Genomic DNA, 21,929 nt, shown 5'->3' with positions numbered 1-21,929 from the left:
GAAAAAGTAATTATTCCAATATTGGGACATTCTGATTTAGAATTTCAAAATAAAAGATAAAGAAAATCACATTCATGCGCAAATGTGTCTAATTTCAGAATAGATTTAGAATGGTGCGTAGTTATAAAATATTTTCACTTCTGATTCATGGTAGAGTACCTCAGTGTCATCCAGAGATAATCAAGACATTCTGACGTTTGATTTCTAAATGAAAGCACTTCATAAAGAAAATAATAGTAATATATTTCCAATATTTGAATTTTATTTTAAGCAAATCCGTAACTTTATTGAAAAAATTACACTGCAGTCTTGTTAATGGTGACCTCAGCTAGGCCCCTGATTATTTTCATGAGATATTACTGTGTGGATTTTGAATAAATTCAATTTAAAGTTAGCAAAAAATAAATATTATGAATATTATGGCAATATTAGAATTTTATTTTAAGCAAATCTGTAACTTTCTTGAAAAAAATTACACTGCAGTCTTGTTAATGGTGACCTCTGCTAGGCCCATGAATATTTTCATGAGATATTACTGTGCGGATTTTGAATGAATTCAATTTAAAGTTAGAAGAAAAAAATATTATGAATATTATGCCAATATTTGAATTTTATTTTAAGCAAATCTGTAACTTTCTTGAAAAAATTACACTGCAGTCTTGTTATTCTATTCTGAAATTAGACACATTTGCGCATGAATGTGATTTTCTATATCTTTTATTTTGACATTTTAAATCAGAACATCCAATATTGGAATAATTACCTTCTTTTATGTATTGTATTCATCATTCATTCAATTCGTGATTTTTCATCTCTTCAATTAGTTTAATCTATCACTATATCTGTATTTAAAGGCGTGTTTCGTCATATCACGTTCACTGGAAGTTCGCTCTTATTTTGAAGACAGTTTTCACACGCTCGTACCGTAATGCCTGGTATATACGTGTACCGAAAAAAATCGTGCGGGCTGGCTTGACTGTGTTTTCCGAAGTGGCGGCTGGCTTGACCGCAGTTCTGCTTTGGTTGTCCGCCACTAGTCGGCCCGGCGGTGCAGCCATACTGTCCGGGGTCAGCTCGGCTCGCTGCGGGTAGTGAGAGAGGATGCTGAGGCCCGCAGGTCTCGGTGCACATCCGCCCATAACCCGGGGCTATTAGGCCGGTCCGGGCTATGGCTGCACCCGTCGCAAACTTCGACGATGACTGGCCGATCGTGGGGGACCTGAGCATGGTTTCGGACTGGGCGATGAAGGGCTCCGCGGGGGGAGCGGCAGCAGCAGCGCCGCCACTCCTCTTGGATGATGGCGATCTGCTCGAGCTGCAGGACGGAGGCTTCTCCCCGCGGGACACCGGCGCGTTCCGGTCCTCGGAGGACCTGGTGAACGAGTTTGACGAGAGGTTATCCGCGTGCTTCCAACATTGTAGCCCCGAAACGGAGAGGGTCGCCCCCGTGGATGTGATGACCGAGGACTCGCTGCTGGAGAAAGACGAGTGAGGTTTTGTTTGTTTCCGGTCTGTCTTCAGGCGACAGTTTATCTTTTTATTTTTCTATATATAATGTGGATGTTGACGCTATAACTCGATGCTGCAGCTTGCATTTTCAAATTGATATGAAGGCATGTTTTTTCCAATGGGACGTAAATACGTCCCATTGGAAAGATCAATACATTGTTCTAGAGATCTGTTCGTGCAGGGTCGATAGTGACAGCTGCCACTGCCACCATCTTTTGTTAAGCCATTCAAACTGAGATATCGGTCTGATTTACTTCTGTAATAACAGACTGGGAATGTAAGCTACATTCATGACACGTTCAGCAACAGGTGCCCTGGTATCGGCATAATATCGGTGTCTGCCCCTCAATGGCTTAAAAAAAAAACTGGTATTGGCCGATATGTGGACTGAAAAGTAATTTATATTTTTGTATTTAGTTACTTATTCGAAATTGGCACTGGTGATTCGTAAGTGATTGAAGCATATCTGTAATTGTTTCAACTTGTATGTTATCCTCGTGAATATTGTTATTGCATAAATACCCCGGATGATGATTATTAGGAGCTCAAACGGTCAGATGATTAATTGATTAGTTGATCATTAGGAAAATAACCTGCAAATATTTTGATAATATGAATTGGCTCAGTCATATATCAGATTCAAATATGTTATATTTAAATATGATGATATATATTGTTTTAAAACTGCATACAACTACAATATAATTACAACAGCATTGCATGTGTTTAGTGAACAAACTGCAGAGTGAAATAAACACTTTACAAACATGAAACATTGTCCATGTCACAGTAGCTTTGGGCTTCTGTGATGCCTTCAAATGTCATAATTTATGGTATTTTCCACTTGATATGCTCTGTTGAGGATTATACTCCCACATAAAAGCAGTTTAATCTGATTGTGACATTTGTGGGTATGAAACTGAAATGTGTTGAAGGTGTGTTGCTACAAACGTCACTAGAAATGTATGAAAAAGTTAGGTTTCCATACACCGATGTACATAAAAGGTGCTCAACTGCAAGCACAGGACTCTCAAGTGTGCCCTCAACCTCTCCTGGTTTTATCCCAGTCAGTAATCCCCCTCTCCTTCACAACCTTCACATTACCCATAATGCAGTTCAACAACACCTTTTGTTATACTTCCTCTGGTAAATGTCAAACTCCATGCCTCCATTTCGTGATTTTCGAGTGTAGTGCTCACTATAACAAGTCAACTGAACTTAAATAATCGCAATACAGTTCAGCATTTTGGATTGACATGTTTGTTTGTTCCTCACAGACTCTGGAAGGCTCTGACCGGTAACTTTGGGCGCGTGATGCCGGTGGATTGGAAACGTTCTCGAACATGCTCCCTCCATGTCCCCACATTCAACCTGGGGAAGAAAGCTGTGAGTCTCTGTCCCAGTTTCCCCATGACCTCAGCCCCCCTCCCCTCACAAATCTCTTTTCCACTCATCTCTCAAATATTAATTGTGCCAGGCTTTAGCGCTATGATTAAATTCCTTCGTCTCGGTTTCCTGGCCAGAGTAAGACTGATGTCACGGCGGAGCTTTTGGACGAGGAGGAGCTCAGAGAGCAGCTGGACATGCACTCCATCATCGTCTCCTGCCTCCCAGAGGAGCCCCTCTTCACAGCAGAGCAGGTAAGGGGCCGTTAGCCACCGGACTCCACACGGTGTCAAGTTCCTGAACGAGAGCTGGAGTCCCTCCTCATAACTGATGCGTGTTGGGTTATTCATATCGAGTGCTGCCTCTCTGATGTGTGTGCTGGTGCTCCGTGCAGGTTATCGAGGAGATCGAGGAGATGATGCAGGACTCTCCCAATCACTCTCAGTCGGACCTCTCGATGCTCTCGCTAGAAGTCCAGCGGTTCACCAGGAGCCCCGACTACGAGTCCAGTGAGTGTCCACTGACCGGGAAGTCTTAAGCAGTAATTTGCCATGAAACGTGCTCTTGTGATGTGTCATCAGAACAAAGGTATCTCACAATTACTTGACGATGCATTGATGTAACTCCCATTGTTGCCCAAAAGCGTGTCAACTTGCCACGCCGTCCCACCGGGTGGCCTGCTCCTTTATTTTCGATGACTCTTGGTGCTGCAGTTTGTTTTGACTCAACACGCACACACATCTTCCCACAGCCATACACACTCACCAGAGAACCCACTCAGCAAGACACATATTATATTTTACTTTCTAAAAACTACCGTGCCCGGATGTTTTATGAAAATTAATCATTGGACCGAGAGCCTCGGACAAGGAATGGCAATTAAGGCATCATTAATTTTCATCTTTTATTGGGATTTGTTGATAACAAGAACACTCTAAAACAATGGCAGGCCTAAGAGATGATGTCACTGTAAAGTTATAGCCATAGACTGCACGTCTTTTCCATCAGACTTCCACATAATGATCATGTGCGTGTACGGTGTGAACCCTGTCTGTCAATCCAGCTGTAGATCGTTACTGAAAATGATCTCAAGAAAAGAGTGTGAACCCTAATTGTTTGTGTGTGTGTGTGTGTGTGTGGTTGGCCCAGGGGTGAGGACCCTGAGTGTTGCAGAGCTGAATGAACGTCTGGAGGAGACTGAGGCGAACATCAGGATGTTCTCGGAGGAGCTGGTGCTGCAGCTGGCTCTCAGGGACGAGCTGGACTTTGAGAAGGAGGTGAAGAACAGCTTCATCTCTGCGCTCATCGATGTACAAAATCGACAGAAGGAGCACCGGGAGCTGCTGAAGAAGAAGAAGAAGAAGAAGAAGAAGAAGCTTAAAGGCGGAGCGGGGACGCCACAGGGCCAGAAGGCGGTCGGATCAGTGAGTCCTTCTGGTCTCACGTGATATCTTTCAGCTTATTTCATTTCCCACTGCATTTGTTTTCCTACACGCTGTATCTTTCTGTCGTGTTTCTCCACTTCCGTCCTCCTCAGCGCTTCAGCGTGGAGGGGATCTCTTCTGTCATTCAGAACAGCTTCCGGCAAACCTTTGGAAGCGGGTGCAGTGACAGACAGGTTGCTGTGTATTTCTCTTCTTGTTTTCTGCACTGAACATTTACACCTTGATGGGAAAGTCATCCCACAGAAACCTCCAACACAAAACCTTTATCTCAACTGCCTTTCCCTTCCCCTCTCCCTCTGTTTTACGACGGCTTCCAGTATTTGACCACAGTCATCCCTTATGAGAAAAAGGGGCACCCCCCGTCGCTCGAGGACCTCCAGATCCTGACGAAGAGTGAGTTTCTTCATCGGCTTGTATTTTAGTGGCTGTGATTGATCCATTCACTCCTCCTCCACTTTCTGCTTTCCTGCAGTCCTTCAAGCCATGAGGGACGACAGTGACAAGGTGCCCAGTCTCTTGACGGACTACATTCTCAAAGGTGAGCGTTTTTCTCTTCTCGTTGTGACGGCCCTATGCGTGGGGCGAGATGAACATTTCATCACAACATCAACTTTCATGTTCTACATTTGTTTTTATCTATTTGTGTCGCATCACAGGTCGGACAACTGCTTTCTTTTTCGTAAGCATCTTTTTTTAGGGAATAACAAATGAGGTAATCATAAAGCATAAGGTCCCCCTGAATAAATAATGATAGATAAATAGATAAATATCAACAATGCGTGAGTCTGCTCTTTTTTATATGATGTGTTTGTTAAATCAGGCTCTATTTTTCACCTCTCGGGTATGAAACAGCTTATTTAAGTCACACACATATTCACTATTATAGCAACAATGTAACTTTACTACTATCTACTTATTGAATGAGTGTTTTCTTTATTCTCTTGCGATCCGCATATTCCTCCTCCACACTGTGGAATAAGGGGCTGTGACGTGTTGGCAGTGTGTCTGCGCCCTTCTGGTCCTGGTGACGTCAAGTTAAAGAACTACAACGGCTGTTTTACATGTTACAGTATAAATAATGAATACCTCACTCTACTTTTAGCCATTTAATCACATACTGATGAGTTGTTTGGAGTTTCAGTTTGTTGTGAAATCTTCTTGAAACCTGCTTTATATCGCTCCCTAGTTTGATGAAGTTAGAGTTGCGCTGCTTTTCTTTGCAGTCGAGAGCAGGTGCTGAAACCAACATTACAGAATGTAAAGTTTGTCGCTTATATATGTTTTATTATTGGACAAAAAACAAGCAAATATTAATAGTTTTAAAATCATAATATATATTGGGTATTTAAGAAGTATTTGAACACATCAACACAGAGAGCTTTCTCACCGGTTCCTGTGTATAACTGCGTTACACAATGCAGCAGTAAATACAATTGTACAAAACAAATGACCACATCAAGCAAGTCCCAGCTGCAAATTGAACTCCACACAAAAGCCGCCTGAAGGCCAGACAATCCGCCTATGCTTCATAAAAGAATAATAAAATCCTGTCTGGCCCTTCAGGGCCTCTCGCTGAAAGCACCTGAAAACACGTGCGTCTCTTTCTCATGTCCCGCCTTTCACACGTGTTCTGTTTTCATGTTTTTTCTCTACTTGTCGTGGTCTGACTTATCGCTGCCTCGCACTCACTAGCTGTGGTGTGAGCGACTGGATGGAGAGGTTGGTTTCTCATGTGACTTGCACTGTGTTGTGGTTGTCGCCGCTCACATCGGGAGAGCGCCCCCTCTCCGGCACTGGACTGCAGTGCAGCCTGACCCCCACGTTCTCCTTTCCACTCCGCACCAACCATGGTGACTGTCTGCAGCATGGTTGACCCCTCACATTTAGGCTCTATCTACCCTGAGGTTTACGTTCAAGACACGTGTCTAAGCCTGTTGATCATTATGATGAGTATTTATCCTCACCCACCCTACTTCACAAATAGGTTTGCCCTCAGCAATAACAGGTGTTCCTTTTGTGCTTCCTTTTCTTTATCTTTCCACTTTATGAAATGTATTGTGATGCTGAAGCTTCATCCCCGGTCACTCAAAGCTCTGCTAATATTCATCTCTGCTGTTATTCCAGTGCTTTGCCCAACATAGACCAGAGGGGCGGCGTTCAGCGCTCTGCTGAGGCTTCAGATAGTTTACCATGGCAACAAGATGAAGAGGACTCGTTGCTGTTTTTTTGAAGGCACACTTCATTTATTCTTGCATGCTTTTACCTCAAAAATATACTTTTTTTGTTGTTGCTTTTTTTTCTCACTTCGCTGTATTTGTTTTGTGTTTGTGATTTTGCAGACCTCGTGTGTTCCCGTGAATATGTACCTTTTTTTTCAGTCTTTCTTTTTTCTTGCACTGTGAAAAAGAAGCTTAACTATTATACACTATATTAAATACCGAGATAGTATATCCCAACAGAGAAGCTGCATCGTTTGGAGACTGAGCGATCCGAGCTTCAATGCAAAGGGTTTGGTATTGATCTGTGGTGCTGACCTATCCTTTGAGCAAAGAACAAATGCACAAAGCACATCAAAGTTGCCGTAAAAGAAAAATATGAAAGGAGCTTTTTTTTAAGCAGCAAAACTGTAAAGTATGAACAGTAAAGTCAAATTGATCCCCAGGAGGAAACCAATAAATAAACATAACGGCAGCAATTGATATGGATCAAAGGGAAGGAAAGAACGGGATACAGATGCATTTAATATAATGGAATAATAACAAAGTAGGTTGTTACCTTTACCTGTTGGCACAAAAATAATGTAAAACTGTAATATAAGCACAGCATGTAGCAGCAGAACATTACATACGTCAACACCATTATTAATCCAGGGAAGATAAAGTGTTGATGGTCAAAGTGAAGAAGCGTGGACTGAAGTGAATGAACTAACTAACTATGCATTTGAGTGAATCCTGAATTGTGACACATGCACTGTTTGTACCTTCGTGACGCCGACTAGATCTCTGAATCAGAGACGTGAGCGTTGACGTGCCTGCTGCGCACAGGGCAGCTTGTTATTCTGTATGTATCCTTGTATATGTACAAACTGCCTTTACCTGGACCTTTTTTTTACATTAGAAATGACTTCTTTTAAATGAATGTCAAATTGTTGGACTACTTGCAGAACCTGGTTCATTGTTAATTTATTTTGTAAACATTTTCTTTCAAATATATTGATTAAAAATCACATCTTTGTCTTTGTCTAAATGTATTGAATTAATTCCACAATAGACATGCAAACAATAAAGAAGAAGCAAAGCCTTGTCACACATATTAATAAAGTGCAAGACAAATCAATATAAAGTATAAAGTGCAAAATAAGACGTAGGACCACAAACCCTTTAGGCAAGTTTAGGGGAGAGTGCTGGCAGAGATCACTGAAACCCTGTCGTGAAGACTCGAGTCTGACAAGACGGATGAAACGTAAACACGATATAAATTCACAACAGTCTTGTTACCTTCGCATTGAAAATGTGGAAGGTAATGTTTTGATCGCCGTGTATTTATTTATTTATTTGTATGCGTGTTATTCGCATAAGTAAAAAAGTATTAAACCGAATCGCATGAAATTTGGTGGGATGATTGGTTATTATCCGGGGACCATTTGATTCGATTTTGTGATCGATCGGGTCAAAGGTCATGGTCAAGGTCATGAAAAGGTCAACATCTTTTTACCATAGCATGGTCAATTTATATCCAATTGGCATGCAACTAATGCCAAAATGTTCATAATTCAATGCCCAATCTTGTGATATGCGAAGGTATGCGCTCTACTGAGTGCCCATTCTAGTTATATAAGTCTCTGCCACGTGTCAGCAGCACCTCGCCCGACTCACTGAGGAGATCCAGATGTGGGAACCTCCCCCTCCCCCAAACACACACACACACACACAATACATCCAATATCTGGCCTGTTAGAGCACAATCACACACACACACACACACACACACACACACCACACAAAACATCTGGCCTGTTGGAGCACAATCACACACAACTCCATTTCAAAACATCCGTGTTTACACAGGCATTTGGTCAATTTAAATATTTAATGGCCTGCTTTTTGTCTTTTCTGTTTATTTATTATATGGCACCATCTTTGGCTGTGTATATATTGTACTTTTCTCTTTTAACTGTTGACATTTTTTGGCCCTTGTTATTGCAAAATGGTATACTGTACTGCCCTTTATGACACTTTGTCTGTGAAAAGTGAAATATAAATAAACTGCACCCACACCCACACACGCACGCGCACACACACACACACACACACGTGTCTTTAACTCTGCAAAGCCCTGCTGACCAGTTTCAAAAGCAACCCCAACATCTTTAAAACATCTGTAGGCCTACGTCATTTGTTCTCTCAGATTAGATTTCCTCATCCCACTCTGTTCCAACTTCCGCCACCCCGGGCGTGTAAAACACAACATCCTGTGTCTGCCCAACGCTCAGAGCTGTGGAGCTCATGCTGCTGCAACCAAAACAGTTTCTGAACGGTGGATTTAAAAGTATTTCTCGAAGTTATTATGGCAGCTCAAGGGGTTTGGTTGATGCTTTGCCTCCTCCTGCTGGCACACTGCACGCTGCAGCAGACCCCGTCAAAGAAAAGAACTGGAAAGAGAGGTAGGTCACCAACGTGACATCGGATATGAAAGCAATATCCTTCCTTCTTTAATCCATTCATAAGAGAATAATCACACTAAACTGCTGTACGTGACAGCTCCATACCGACTGCATTAGTCTTTTGAATACATTCCGCCTTTTTTGTACTCAACAGACTCTGAAAACAGCGCTGCAATCGAGGAGCTGAAGAAACAGATTACTGATATTGTTCAGGAGCTGAGTTTGCTGAAAGAGAAGCAGGCTTTACAGACAGGTATTTGTCCTGAAATAAGGAAGTTTGTCACAAATAGGAAATCAATACGTATATCTCACAACAAGATAGAATATAATTCAACATCTTTCCATTGATGGAGATCATAACACCCGAGCCACAGTGACACTCTCTCTCTATTCCCTCTCAGTGTGTCTGCGAGGCACCAAGGTCATCGGCAAGTGTTTCCTGGCTGACATGGCAAAGAAGACTTTCCACGCAGCCAGCGAGGACTGCATCGCCATGGGAGGCAGCCTGAGCACTCCTCTGACAGGAGACGAGAACGACCAGCTCTACCACTATGTACGCCAGAGCATCGGCCCAGAGGAGCACATCTGGCTGGGCATCAACGACATGGTGACCGATGGCCAGTGGGTGGACCAATCAGGCTCCGGCGTGCGCTTCAAGAACTGGGAGACAGAGATCACCCTGCAGCCAGACGGAGGCCGCAGCCAGAACTGTGGCATCCTCTCCACCACAGCCAAAGGGAAGTGGTTTGACGAGAGCTGCCGGGCTGAAAGGGCTTTTGTGTGCGAGTTCAACATCGTCTGAGGCCTGGTTTCTGACATCAACGCCACGCTGTGCCGATGAACACTCACATGAGCATTGAATACTTCTAGCAGAGAAGAATGAGACATGTAGAGTATTGGGTACTTTTATGCAATGCATTGAAAAATAAAGGGCTGCATCATTTCTTAAACCATTGACCGAGTGATGTGCGCGGACGGTCTGGGGACCAAACTCCAAAGTATACAACTCTGTACTTGGCTTACTTGGTATTGAGAAACAGCTGATGCATTACAATCATACACACTTTGTGTTCATACTAATTCAGCACGTTATTATTATGATCCAATGTTTGTGATAACATAATACATATATCTCACAGGAGTGACTAACACATTTGTTAAATTATTGTCCTTTTGAGTTGCACTGCGGTGGCAACGTCATCGTCCAAATATAAACTACTCCCCACTCCAGCCCAGTAGGTGGCGGTAATGCACCTATAAGCTGGTCTGTCACGTACTACTATACTATTAAGTATGCCAGTATTTAAATGAAAAATGCATTTAATAAATACTCAGAAGTCTACCTTATGATATAGTATATTCTAGTTATTATACAACATTTAAACGATGTCTTACTTACTCAAATGATCATCATTTTGATCTAATAGTGACACTGAAATCCATGTACCCCCATTTGAGATCCACTGATGCTTGTTGCTAAACATACACTAAATAAACTTCTGTTCTCGAATACTCCAGCATCTTATAGCATATTCATCAAGAAAATAATTACTGGATGGTTCGTCTTTGCAATATGTATTTTTTAGTTATAAGCATAATGTTACTTTATTTACTCACACTCTCCAGATGTTTCCTGGTCCTACTTTTCTCAAAGCATCTGTCCCCACTTGCGCAGGACAATGAGTCGTTGTCTCCACCCTACACACATCATGAACACCTCATTTCTGTGTTGGCACTCTGAATGGCTTTCTCATCCAAAGGAGGGTTACATCAGAGCAACATGTTTGGACGTCTCCATGGACATCCGCTGAGATAGTCAACAGCAGTGTGTCATTGAAGGGCGTGTCCTCATCCCAGTCCTATCACAACTCAATCAGCCTGTTGAGTATTCAGGGACACATTGTACACGGCTCTTACTTCATTGTTTTTACAGTGAACACTTTATTTCCTTATGAGTGAGAATGGACTTATGGCTAGGAACTCTGTCTCCCTCTGCAGTCCATTTAATGAACTTCAGGAGGAGACATGGCTTAACGAGACAAACACACGTTATTCAGTTTGATTGTAAAATCTTGAATCACACTTTTCTTTCAAATGAGACAAGTCAATATTTTGACATCTTCTTAGTCAGGCATAATGTTTAAAATCGGTATCTTAAATAAAGATTAGAATCCTCTGTTGTCGTTTTCTTTAATGTCAAAAACTGTACAGAAAATCTCAACCTGACTAACCTAGCGTAGTTAGGAGTCTGTGCGTACAATTACCTTTTAGATCGAGCCACTAAGTCTGACTTCACAACAACACACAAGCACTCATCACACTTATGTTAAATGTTATGCCTCGCACAGTCCCTCTATCAAGGCTAACGCCACAGGTAGCGAGGTGCAGGAGCTCATGCGCAGAGGAATCGAGGAGTCAGTGTAGATTAACAAAAAGGCGCTCTTTAATGAGGCAAATGTTTCCACACAAAAACCAACAAGGTCCAAAAGGGGCAGGCAGGGTCGAAAACAGGCAGGATCCACGATGGGAACATATACACAGGACGACGGGAAAAAAGACAACAATCCAGCAACAGACAAGGGAAAGAGTGGCACAATATATAGGAGGGAAAACAGGTGTACGACATGAGACGGTAACGAGACGAGAGTGGCTGAGGACAGGTGAAGGGGATGAAACAATCAAGGAAACAGAGAAGACACAGTAGACAGAGTAGAAGGACTAGACACAGAACAGACCCAGAACAGACCCTTTACACCCTCTATTAAAAGCTACCGCTTAACAAGAACACAACTCAGTCAACCAACAAAGATAACGTTTGGCTCACAGACTGCAATTAAGCTTGTACAGGGATTTTAGTCTGAAATATATAGTCCTTGACTAGGGATTCTTATTCGTCAAACAAAAAAACACAGAAACACATCACTTGACTAGCAGCAGATCAGCCTTGAAGTTCCCAAAAGAACAGGTCCAACAAAGAACCAAAACAATCTTTTTTTTTTAACTAAAGGACAACTAAAAAACACTCCAAGATCCTAGACGGTGTTAACATGATCACATTTCCCTCTCTGTAAGGCACATGTGTGGTGTTTTGCGACAGTGTCTACAAGTCTCCATAGCAGGTGATAAACAATTAAAAGTTACTCGCTGGTGCAAATGCACAGCTGTGGCAATCTCCTGCCACTCGGACATCATGTTGTGATGACGCTATAAAACTGCATTGTAACAGCAGTGGATTCCTCTGTGTGGGTTTAATGCTGAAACAAGGAACAACTCTGCATGTAAACAGCATCCACATCTGCTCCTGCACAAACAACCAGGATATGTACAAAATCTATCAGAGGAAAAATATTAATTTCCTTAAAGTACCAGAGATATGTTTAAAGTGGCAAAACCGAGAGGATGATTTTGATCTGCGCTCATCGAAGATGAAACGAGGTCAAAGGCTGCAGGCGGGTTTCAACAGGGTTATTTTGTGTGCCATGGCTGTGGTGCAAAACTACGCTCGAGAGAAAACAAAAGGCTTCTTGCAAAGCAGGTAATCACAAGGACGCCAGGGAACGAACGTCTCCAAGTTCAAGTAGGTCGAGTGAAAAGCAGAACGCTGAATCCAATCTTCTCCTCAGTTCCCGCCCTCTGGCTCCAGCCGCGGCCCCAGACTCGGAGAGTGTTCCTCTTCACCGTCAGTCTGGTACAGCACATTGTCCACCATGGGTTGGCCGTGGCTCAGGGGCCTGACGGGAAGGGGAGGAGCCTGAAACTGCTGGTAAGTCCCGACGGGCAAGTCGTCTGTATCGCCGTCTCTCGAGACCAGGGGCTTCTGTGAGTCGGTGTGCCCCGTTAAGGGCTGGTGCGAGTCAAACTCCCCATAGACTCCCATCTCTGCCCCCTTCCTCAGCAGGTCCGTGTAGACCAGCGTGTCCTCAATGGAGGCGTACACGTGGGACTCGTTGTCCTCGCGGGTTTTTGGGAAGCCGTTGTGCCCCGGCAAGAAGCTGGTGCCGTTTGGATTGTAGATGGACACTTGATGATTCAGCTTCTTCTTCTTCTTCCTGTTGGGCCGAGGCGAGAAGACGAGAGAGAGCTGAAGAGTTACATACGCCATCAAACTACCGCTGACCAGTTTAATACTAAATGAAATGGATGGGGGAATCTCTTGCAGGTTGAGGCAAACATGTAGTTTAACAAAGCACTTTGTTATATATTATAAAATAATAAACTTGCAGAATTATTTCCACAAGAGAGTAATCTGAAAACATCCTAAATTTAAGTATAAATGATAACATTTGAAGAACGTGAAGCCGATCCACTCACCTGATTACCACACAGACAACCACCAGCACGGCGACAACGAGGACCAACAGAGCCCCCACCACACTCAGGATGACGGTCAGCAGAAGGTCTAAATGAGAGAAAACAACAACGGATACAATCACGCTTGAATACTTTCGGTTGTACAATCCGTGTATGAATATTATATTGTCCATACAATTAAAAAGAAGCTACTGAATGTTGATTGACCTCTTACGACTCATGGAAAAAAGCGGCAAAAAGGGGTTGTATTGTTTCTCGGGTCATAAAACAAGTCTAGAGTCTATGCTAAACACAAAGTACAGCTAAGGCTTATAAAAATACCATTAGTTTAGCAGGTATTTGTTTATAAACCAAAGTATTGGAAAATTGGCAATGCATAGTTAAAATATGTCTTTGTGCATCTATGTAGCCACACTGCTAGCTTGGCTTAAAGTATTCTAAAAAGCAACCGCATCTATGTTAAATATTTGGTGCTGGACAGAAAAGCATGTGTAACTAGAAAATGCATTTCCTGCTGAAAATGCGTTGGCATGCTAACATCTGAAAGCTTGAAGCTGAAAAATAAAAACTAAATTGCTGAAAATATTTGAAAATAGCTCAAATATTTTTTTTTAAACCTGAACATAGCTAAAAATAGCTGCCAACAGCTGAAATAGGCTGAAAATAGCTTAAACATCTGAACATATCAAAAAGGGAAACTTCCTGCTGAAAATGTTGAAGCACAAACATATTGGGTAGAAATGTATAACTGGAAAAGATAAGCAAAACTTTATCTTCTAAATTTTCTAAGTTATGAATCACAATCCAAGAAATGAGAGAGAGGGGGAAAAGTCAGACATGAGAACAAGAGAGAGAAAGATAAATAAAAAAAGAGAGGGAGAAACCAGGGTGAAGGATAGACGAGATCTAAACAGAGTGGATTTTCTACAAAAGCATTTATTAAACCGATGTTTGTTATTTTTGTGGCTTAAATGTGACCTGAGAAACTCTGAAGCTGGTTCTCCTCTGATATCTCTCGCTTTAAAGACACACGCACAGGGCCACACACGTGTGCACAAATGTTGGTCTGTGTGTGCGTGTGGGGTTCACAATGTATGATAAACAAGAGTGTGTGTGAGATCCGCCTCTGATTAGCCTAATGTGAAACACCTGACACAAACGATTTGTGCGTGTGTGTCTATAAATAGAGAGATATCAGAGGAGAACCAGCTTCAGTTTCTCAGGTCACATTTAACCCACAAAAATAACAAACATATCGGCGTGTTCGGCTGAATCTTTCTTCTATTGATTCTACTCATTGGTGATTTGATCATGTTTTTTTGACAGGGTTTAACAAATGCCTTTGTAGAAAATCCACTCAGTGTTTAGATCTTGTCTATCCTTCACCATGGTTCTCCCTCTCTATTTTTTTATTTATCTTTCTCCTGTCTCTCAATTAATTTATTTATTTCTCTCTCTGGTTCTCATTTCTGACTTTTCCCCCTCTCTAACATTTCTTGGGTTGTGATTCATATCTTTGAATATTGAGATGATAAAGTTGTGCTTATCTTTTCCAGTTATACATTTCCACACAATACTTTCGTGCTTCAACACTTTCAGCAGGAAGTTTCCCTTTTTACCTTCGCATTGAAAATGCCGTGTTATGTTTTGATCGCCGTGTATTTATTTATTTATTTGTATGCGTGTTATTCGCAAAACTCAAAAAGTATTGAACCGAATCGCATGAAATTTGGTGGGATGATTGTTTATTATCCGGGGACCAGTTGATTAGATTTTGGGATCAATCGGGTCAAAGGTCATGAACAGGTCAAATCTTCTTGAATCACATGGAATTTGGTGGGATGATTGGTTATTATCCGGGGACCATTTGATTAGATTTTGGGATCAATCGGGTCAAAGGTCAAGCTAAGGTCCAAATCTTTTTTTTACCATAGCAAGATACATTTGTCCAATTGGCATGCAACTAATGCCAAAATGTTCATAATTCAATGCCCAATCTTGTGATATGCGAAGGTATGCGCTCTACCGAGTGCCCGTTCTAGTTTCATATGTTTTAAGCTATTTTCAGCCTATTTCAGCTGTTGGCAGATACTTTCAGCTATTCTTTTCATATTTCAGCTATTTTCAGACATTTTTATCTATTTTCAGCAATTTCTTTTTTATATTTCAGCTTCAAACTTTCAGATGTTAGCATTCCAACGCATTTTCAGCAGGAAATGCATTTTCTAGTTAATGTATAGTTATCTAGTGTGCAGGCTAAAAGTACCACTCTTATAGATGCCTTTAAAAACCAGGAGGCCCTCTTACTCTTGCTCTTCCGCAGGGAGACCTCGGTGATAACGCTGAAATACCCTTTTTCCGGCATACAGTTGGACATGTTAAGGTAGAAGTTCCCCGAGACGGCGAGCTCGCTCTCTGCATCCTCGTCCTCCCTGCGGCTGTACTCCGCCTTCGGAAAGCCCACCCTCTGCACCTTGATGTTCGCGTGACGGTTGCTGCACTTGGGCTGGCTGACGTTGGCGAACATCAGATGGGCGTCCATCTTCGGAGGCACGGAGACGATCCAGGAGACGGTGGAGTAGGACTTCATTCCTACTGGCCAACCAGGAGTGGCCAGCAGGACGGGAGTGCCTCTCTTCGGAGACACCGTGAATATGTATCTTTCTGAAAAGGATTAGAAAGAAAAGAATATTTAATATCACTGAAAAACAGGTGTTTATTTCACTTGTCGGACACGGCTCGGTACCTGATATCTCCCCTTTAAAAAGGGCATTCAGCACATGCTTGAAAGGCGTCCGTAGGGCTTTGCCCTCCACGCCGGACACCGTGACGGACATGTTGGTGTGGATTTGGACCGTATGTATGGCTCCCTGAGGGCAGAAGTGTCCGATGGGAGTGCCGTCGTCTTCGGCCACTTTGATAAGGATGCTGCTGTTGCACTGCTGCCCAGGGAGGGACTGCTTGAGGGCCTCAGTGGGAGAGGTCAGCTCCACTGTGCCGTGCGGGGGAGGACGGAGGGTCCAGGTCACACTACTCAGAGGGGCGGGGAGACAGGTCGGCAGCACGGGGACCGACAGACGGGCCGGCGTCTTCGGGCAGTCTTTGAGGCGACGACACTCTAAAAAAGCATTTTCACACTACTAGTTACAGAAACTGAGGTTACACAGATATATCCGGATCAATAGGGACGGCCTTTTACGCAGAGTAATGTTGACGAGGAGCGGCGAACAACAACTTAAACCTTAACTATCTGCACACCACTAAAAGCACCGCTCCTTTAACGTCCAATACTAAATGATGACTAGATTACGTGTTGATTAAACCAGATGAATAGGAAAAAGTGTCCTACACTATAAGTTGAACTACTTGTTATATCAGGGTTCAACGGTTGGACCACAGAACACTTTCCAATCACTAATTCACACTAATAATACTAATAAATGGGTAAAACATGAGCATACCTGCAAACTTGTCACTTTTCGGCGAAATTAGCCGTTTTCAAATCAAAATAGTTCATCCACGTGAATCGTGTAGATCCGAAGAGTTTTTCTTTTGGGGTGGGGGGGGCGGGGTCAACTGGCCCGCTGGCGTTGAGATTGCACTGAGACACGGAGAAAATGTGATGTGGTGATCTTCGCAATAAAACATCTTTGATGGGACGTGTCGAGTCTTGGCCAATCAGCGTTAAGATGTCTACAGCGTTTGGGGAGTTCGGGTTAGCGTGGATGTCAGCCCGCTACATCGACTGCTGTCATGCTGCACGGTGGATCGATACTAACAAGTTATCCGTACGTTAAAAACAATACGATTTAGCTCCGCTCCATGTCATGCTGTCTGCACGCATTGACTGCGAAGAGGCGGGGCTGCCGAGCGCTCTTAAACGCTGATTGGCCAAGACTCGACACGTCCCATCAAAGATGATTAATTGCGAAGACCACATCACATTTTCTCCGTGTCTCACTGCAATCTCAACGCCAGCGGGCCAGTTGACCCCCATCCCAAAACAAGAACTCTTCGGATCGACATGATTCTCTGGTTATAAATCTAATAAAGTATGGAGATTTAAAAGAATGAATCCAGGTTTATTTCCCAGGCCCAGGGACGCCTCCGCTAAGCACTTCCATCTGGATTTACCTATGACTCTCATGGCGGTGACATGCACGTCTTCAGGAAAGCAGTCCTGGAAAGTCAGCTCGCTCTTTGATGCAACTGTGATCTTCTCCTTGGGCACAGAGTTCATCTTCATCTGGCAGTCGGAGGCCGGTCTCACCCTCTCGATGTGAAGAGTGAGGCCCTCCATTCGGCTCACGTCCACTTTACACGACACTACAGAATAAAAACACGGTGACATGTTAGCATTTTATTCTGTTCGCCAACTCTCACCAGCACATACACACGAAAATGTGTGTGTGAAGCTGCATCTCAAAGCCCAACCGTGTCGAACAGGAATTTGAATTTCGATTTGACCTGGAGAGCTCAGCGAGATTCCCCGATCGTTGATGGAAAATGTGTGGAGTGATTTGTGAGTCATCCATGAAGCAATCTCAGAGCTCCTCTATCTTAAAACCCGAGGGCTAAAGCCACAAGGCCCACTTACCCATCCTTTAATATCAAACTCCTCACTCATGAAACTGCACCCTTGTTGTAACATGAAGAAAAACAGCAAATAAATATGAGCTCAATTTCATGATTGCTCGCCTGCTGCAACATGTAGAAGAGACATCTTTCTCCCTCTAAACTATTTACCCCACAGCTAAACCTGCACCAACACTGAGCCAGTCACCATGTTGCTTTCTATTAAACGTCTTCAACGGGATATATTAGCATTCTCAGATTAGCTTTCATTTTTAAATTTCACATCTTCATGAAAGAAATGATTCGACAAGAACAGACCAAACATGTTTGAGGGATCAATTGCACGTGGTCACTTTAAAGCAACAATTTTGTATATATTTGACGACATGGCAAGAAAGAAAGCAACTTTATTATTAAGAGTTTCTGTCTCATGCTGAATCCTATAAATCACTGATTTATAGCTATATTTTAGTCTCCCGAGGCAAATCTCTGTCTCTTCAGCTGCTAAACGTTCCACGAATATTTATCAGCGAATGTTAAGATCTCAGTTGAAACATTTTTTATATCATCGCCAGAAATAACCCTCGTCAGTTGGCTTCATACACAGTGTGGATAAAAACAACCACCTTCAAGACCCAGATCACCCACAAGAGACCTACCTGCCACTTCATTTTATAAATATTTAAGAGGTATACCGTAACGTTTACAGAGGGCCAAATACGTAACCATCTTTGGCAGAGGTTGAAAGTAAAAAAGAAATGCAAAGCACACCTGTTGATCTTGCTCTTGAAGAAGACACCCTGAGCTTCAGCGACAGCCCCGGAGAACCGACACGCCTTCTGTCCATCTCGCAGTTCCTCAGCTTCAGGCCGAACTTTCCCTGCATGTCTTCCGGCTGCGGCTCTTTTAGACTCCGCACCGTCGCCCGTCTCGCGTTGCTGTGGTACTCCATCGCGGTATCCTTCTTCAGACAAAGCGGCTGCGTGAGATTCAAGAACTGAATGGCTGTCTTTTGGTTATCCGGGACCTGAAAGTACCACTCCATCACGTCGTCATCAGGAAAACTGTCCGGGTAGTTCGGCGAGAGCAACTCGGTGGACGAGGTCCCTTTTGGTAACATCAGGGTAATTTTGGCAAGAGCTGCGAGGTGGGGTGAAAAGGACACATAAAACGGTGAAATAACGTGATGTGTGACCACACAGGGGCAGAGGAGATCATTCAGACACCAGCTCACTTTTGATTTCCTCCCCGACAGACACGTCAAACCGGCTATTTGGCAGTTTCTGGCCAGCTGGGACCTCCAGAGAAAAGCTCCCCTGGTTGGGCACCTGAGCGGTACCGACAGGGCCCGTTCTGCAGTACTTCCCCACAGTCACGCTCCCCGTAGTCTGGAAGGCCTGCAGGGTGTAGCGCTGTCTGTCTGGACATCTCTCAGATGGATTGATCTGTCTCATACCCGAGGGGCTGAAATCTATTTTCAACGCTTTCGGCGCAGATGCCTTCAGGTTCCAGGTGAACTTGCGGTTGAAATTCAGCAAAGGAAGTGAGTCGGAGGCCGCCAGGATGATGTGGCCATTGCACAACTTTGTGGTACATTCTGAGAAGAGAGATGAATGAATGAGTTTACCACAAGCAGATCCAACTGCATTAGTCCTGGGAGATAAAAAAGAGCTCTTGAAAAGCAGAATCAAATAACACCTTTGCCGCACGGCCATATTTACCTATACTTCGCACAATTTCCACGCTGAACACATCTTGAGGCCGGGAGCACTCAAACTCCATCGAGACCGGAGGGCCGTCTTTAATCACGAGGGACGGGCTACATTGCCGTGAGCTTCCTGCCCCCGTGCACACTTTGCAACCCTTGACCTGACTACTGCTGATGTTGAAGACGGTGCCTCTGTCAGGGGTGACGGTCAGCTTCAGGACTCCTGTGGGGAGTCGGGGGATAACAACAATGCGAGAAATTGTGATTAAGAGAAAAAGGCGAAACGTTGATTAAAAATAACAAAAAAGATGTTCAGTGTTGAGTCACATGGAACCACACAATGACCCCCCCCCCCCTCGAGTCCAGCTAAATTATTAACACAATGACTAACTGTGTGGAGAGATGAGGCCGACGGTTGGGCTTCACTCCCTCGATGACTAACCGGGCCTGCACAAAGCAAACAGGGCCATGTTAAAGACACACAGCTGCACCTGACGGCTGATTGTCTCCCATAGCCTGGTTTACACTCTGTTATTTCTCTTTCTATATTTAGACATGGATGCACGTGTCTGATGGGGGAGAAAACAGGCTCAACCCATCATCTGACACATGACACAGCAGATTACTTCTGCCAGCCTTGTTGATGACGAGATGTTGAAGACAACAACAACAAAAGCTCCCCACTGATCCAACAACAAGGTCTTTACTTTCATTCGTGTCCTCATGCTGATCCCGGCTCACATCTCTCTTTACTCTGACAGGACTAATCAAAGCAATCATTAAAGTCCCCCAGGTCCCCCAACAAGTCTACATCAGCCGCATAAGCAGTAATCAACACAATAATAACAGCCGAGACGTAGGCCTACTGTTCACGTCTGATGAGACATTCACGTGTCTCCACGCAATCAGTGAGCACTACATCCGTGTTCATATCGAAACGGCAGATCGTTCACCTCATCAGCGTTTCCGTCCTGCTGTTTAATAATTAAGGAGCCGTAACTTACCGGACACAGTGGAGGCGACGCACGTGAGAAGTAAAAGCCGAAGCGGGACTCCCGAGGAGGACATGCTGCCCTACGAGGCTCTTCTCTCGGATCCGGAGGGAAATCTCATCCGGATATCTGCACACATCTCATCGCTTCACGTCCAGAGCTGAGACTTTATTACGCCACATTTCTTGCTCGAGTACGCTCGAGGCAGCGCGTGGTGTATCGACTCTTCCACTTCCTGTCCGCGTGAGTGTGTGAGCAGCGTTACAGCACTAGGTAATGCAAGGGCGTGGCCAGGTCGGCCATTTTGACAGGTAAGGTACCGATTGGAACCGAAACTGCAAAATATTACTGTTTAGTTTTGTGTGTGCTGCAGAATAATTTCGACAGATAGCTATTTGCAAAAAGAAATTAAATAACGTTAACGTATTAAATAGACTACAACAAAGCTGAGTTCTTATGATATATAACTAGAGCCCAGTGGTAGCCTACCATATTATAGCTATATTATAATAGGCCTACCACAGACTCAACACAAACAAATAGATTCCCAGTATAGAAATATTTAAGAATGTGTTTCTATTATTGTCCACTTCAGGATGTATAGGGACACTTCATAGCCGTCTGTTTCGACAGTCCTTCAAATAATATTATTACGCTGAGAGGTTTCTGTTATTTTGTGCACCCCAATGAAAGGATGATTTATTGAAGGGCTGTTGAATTAGATTATGCCTACAGTGTTAAAATTGAGCTACTTTATTAAACTGACAATTAAGTGTTTTAAAAATAATAATTTAATGTCCATGGGGCTATATAAAATTTCTTATTTGTACAAATAAACATCGACTATGAATGTTTCATCATAATAAACTGTCCACACAGCTCAGCGGGATACAAACAGTATCGTTGATAGATGAGGTTGATAAAGTCTCTCCTGCATGAGCGAGCCACATCACATACACTGACACAGTAATACACATTTACACTGGAAATAAGGGCAGGCTGTCTGTGGAGAAACTGTCTTCTTGGGGCAAAGCCACGAGTCAGGAAATATTAACAATACAGTAGTAAAACAACCATTTGTAACAATACATTTTTCAAATATTCATGCGCAAAGCATGAAGAGAGGAGGAACAAAGAGATGATCTCACGCTCAACGATTTTACTTATACAGATTTTAAACGCTTTATGATGAGCTTTTATGATTTGTTGTAAATTAAACTCCAGAACCATGTATACATTAACATTACCTGGACCAGCTACAACATTGAAATGTTGTTAAATATGCAGCAATAATTTAACAACCTAACATTTATTTTTACCTTGACATTAAAGTACTGGTA

The 21,929-nt window shown here is 43.2% G+C and overlaps 3 protein-coding genes across 3 annotated transcripts; 2 read left to right on the top strand and 1 right to left on the bottom strand.

Moving 5' to 3' along the window:
- Window positions 1-929: 929 nt before the first annotated feature.
- On the top strand, window positions 930-7,566 carry fez2a (fasciculation and elongation protein zeta 2a). The gene is made up of 9 exons (XM_056445003.1): window positions 930-1,488; window positions 2,787-2,895; window positions 3,033-3,149; window positions 3,290-3,404; window positions 4,045-4,319; window positions 4,433-4,513; window positions 4,658-4,733; window positions 4,813-4,878; window positions 6,465-7,566. The coding sequence occupies exons 1-9, from the start codon at window positions 1,169-1,171 to the stop codon at window positions 6,479-6,481; spliced, it is 1,176 nt and encodes a 391-aa protein (XP_056300978.1). The 5' UTR covers window positions 930-1,168; the 3' UTR covers window positions 6,482-7,566.
- Window positions 7,567-8,795: 1,229 nt separating this feature from the next.
- Window positions 8,796-11,179, top strand: clec3ba (C-type lectin domain family 3, member Ba). Its single transcript, XM_056444801.1, has 3 exons — window positions 8,796-9,003; window positions 9,158-9,256; window positions 9,405-11,179. Exons 1-3 carry the CDS (start codon window positions 8,907-8,909, stop codon window positions 9,803-9,805), a joined length of 597 nt encoding a protein of 198 aa, XP_056300776.1. The 5' UTR covers window positions 8,796-8,906; the 3' UTR covers window positions 9,806-11,179.
- Window positions 11,180-11,424: 245 nt separating this feature from the next.
- cdcp1a (CUB domain containing protein 1a) lies at window positions 11,425-20,928 on the bottom strand. The gene is made up of 9 exons (XM_056444800.1): window positions 20,602-20,928; window positions 19,611-19,820; window positions 19,124-19,486; window positions 18,661-19,029; window positions 17,449-17,640; window positions 16,061-16,432; window positions 15,622-15,978; window positions 13,315-13,402; window positions 11,425-13,052 (listed from the first exon to the last, which is right to left on the bottom strand). The coding sequence occupies exons 1-9, from the start codon at window positions 20,663-20,665 to the stop codon at window positions 12,623-12,625; spliced, it is 2,445 nt and encodes an 814-aa protein (XP_056300775.1). The 5' UTR covers window positions 20,666-20,928; the 3' UTR covers window positions 11,425-12,622.
- Between the last annotated feature and the right edge of the window lie 1,001 nt (window positions 20,929-21,929).

The sequence above is a fragment of the Pseudoliparis swirei genome, chromosome 22 (assembly GCF_029220125.1).
Source record: "Pseudoliparis swirei isolate HS2019 ecotype Mariana Trench chromosome 22, NWPU_hadal_v1, whole genome shotgun sequence".
Lineage (NCBI taxonomy): Eukaryota > Metazoa > Chordata > Actinopteri > Perciformes > Liparidae > Pseudoliparis > Pseudoliparis swirei.
Note: the sequence above shows the minus strand (reverse complement) of the source record. Positions and strands in the feature narration are given on the sequence as shown.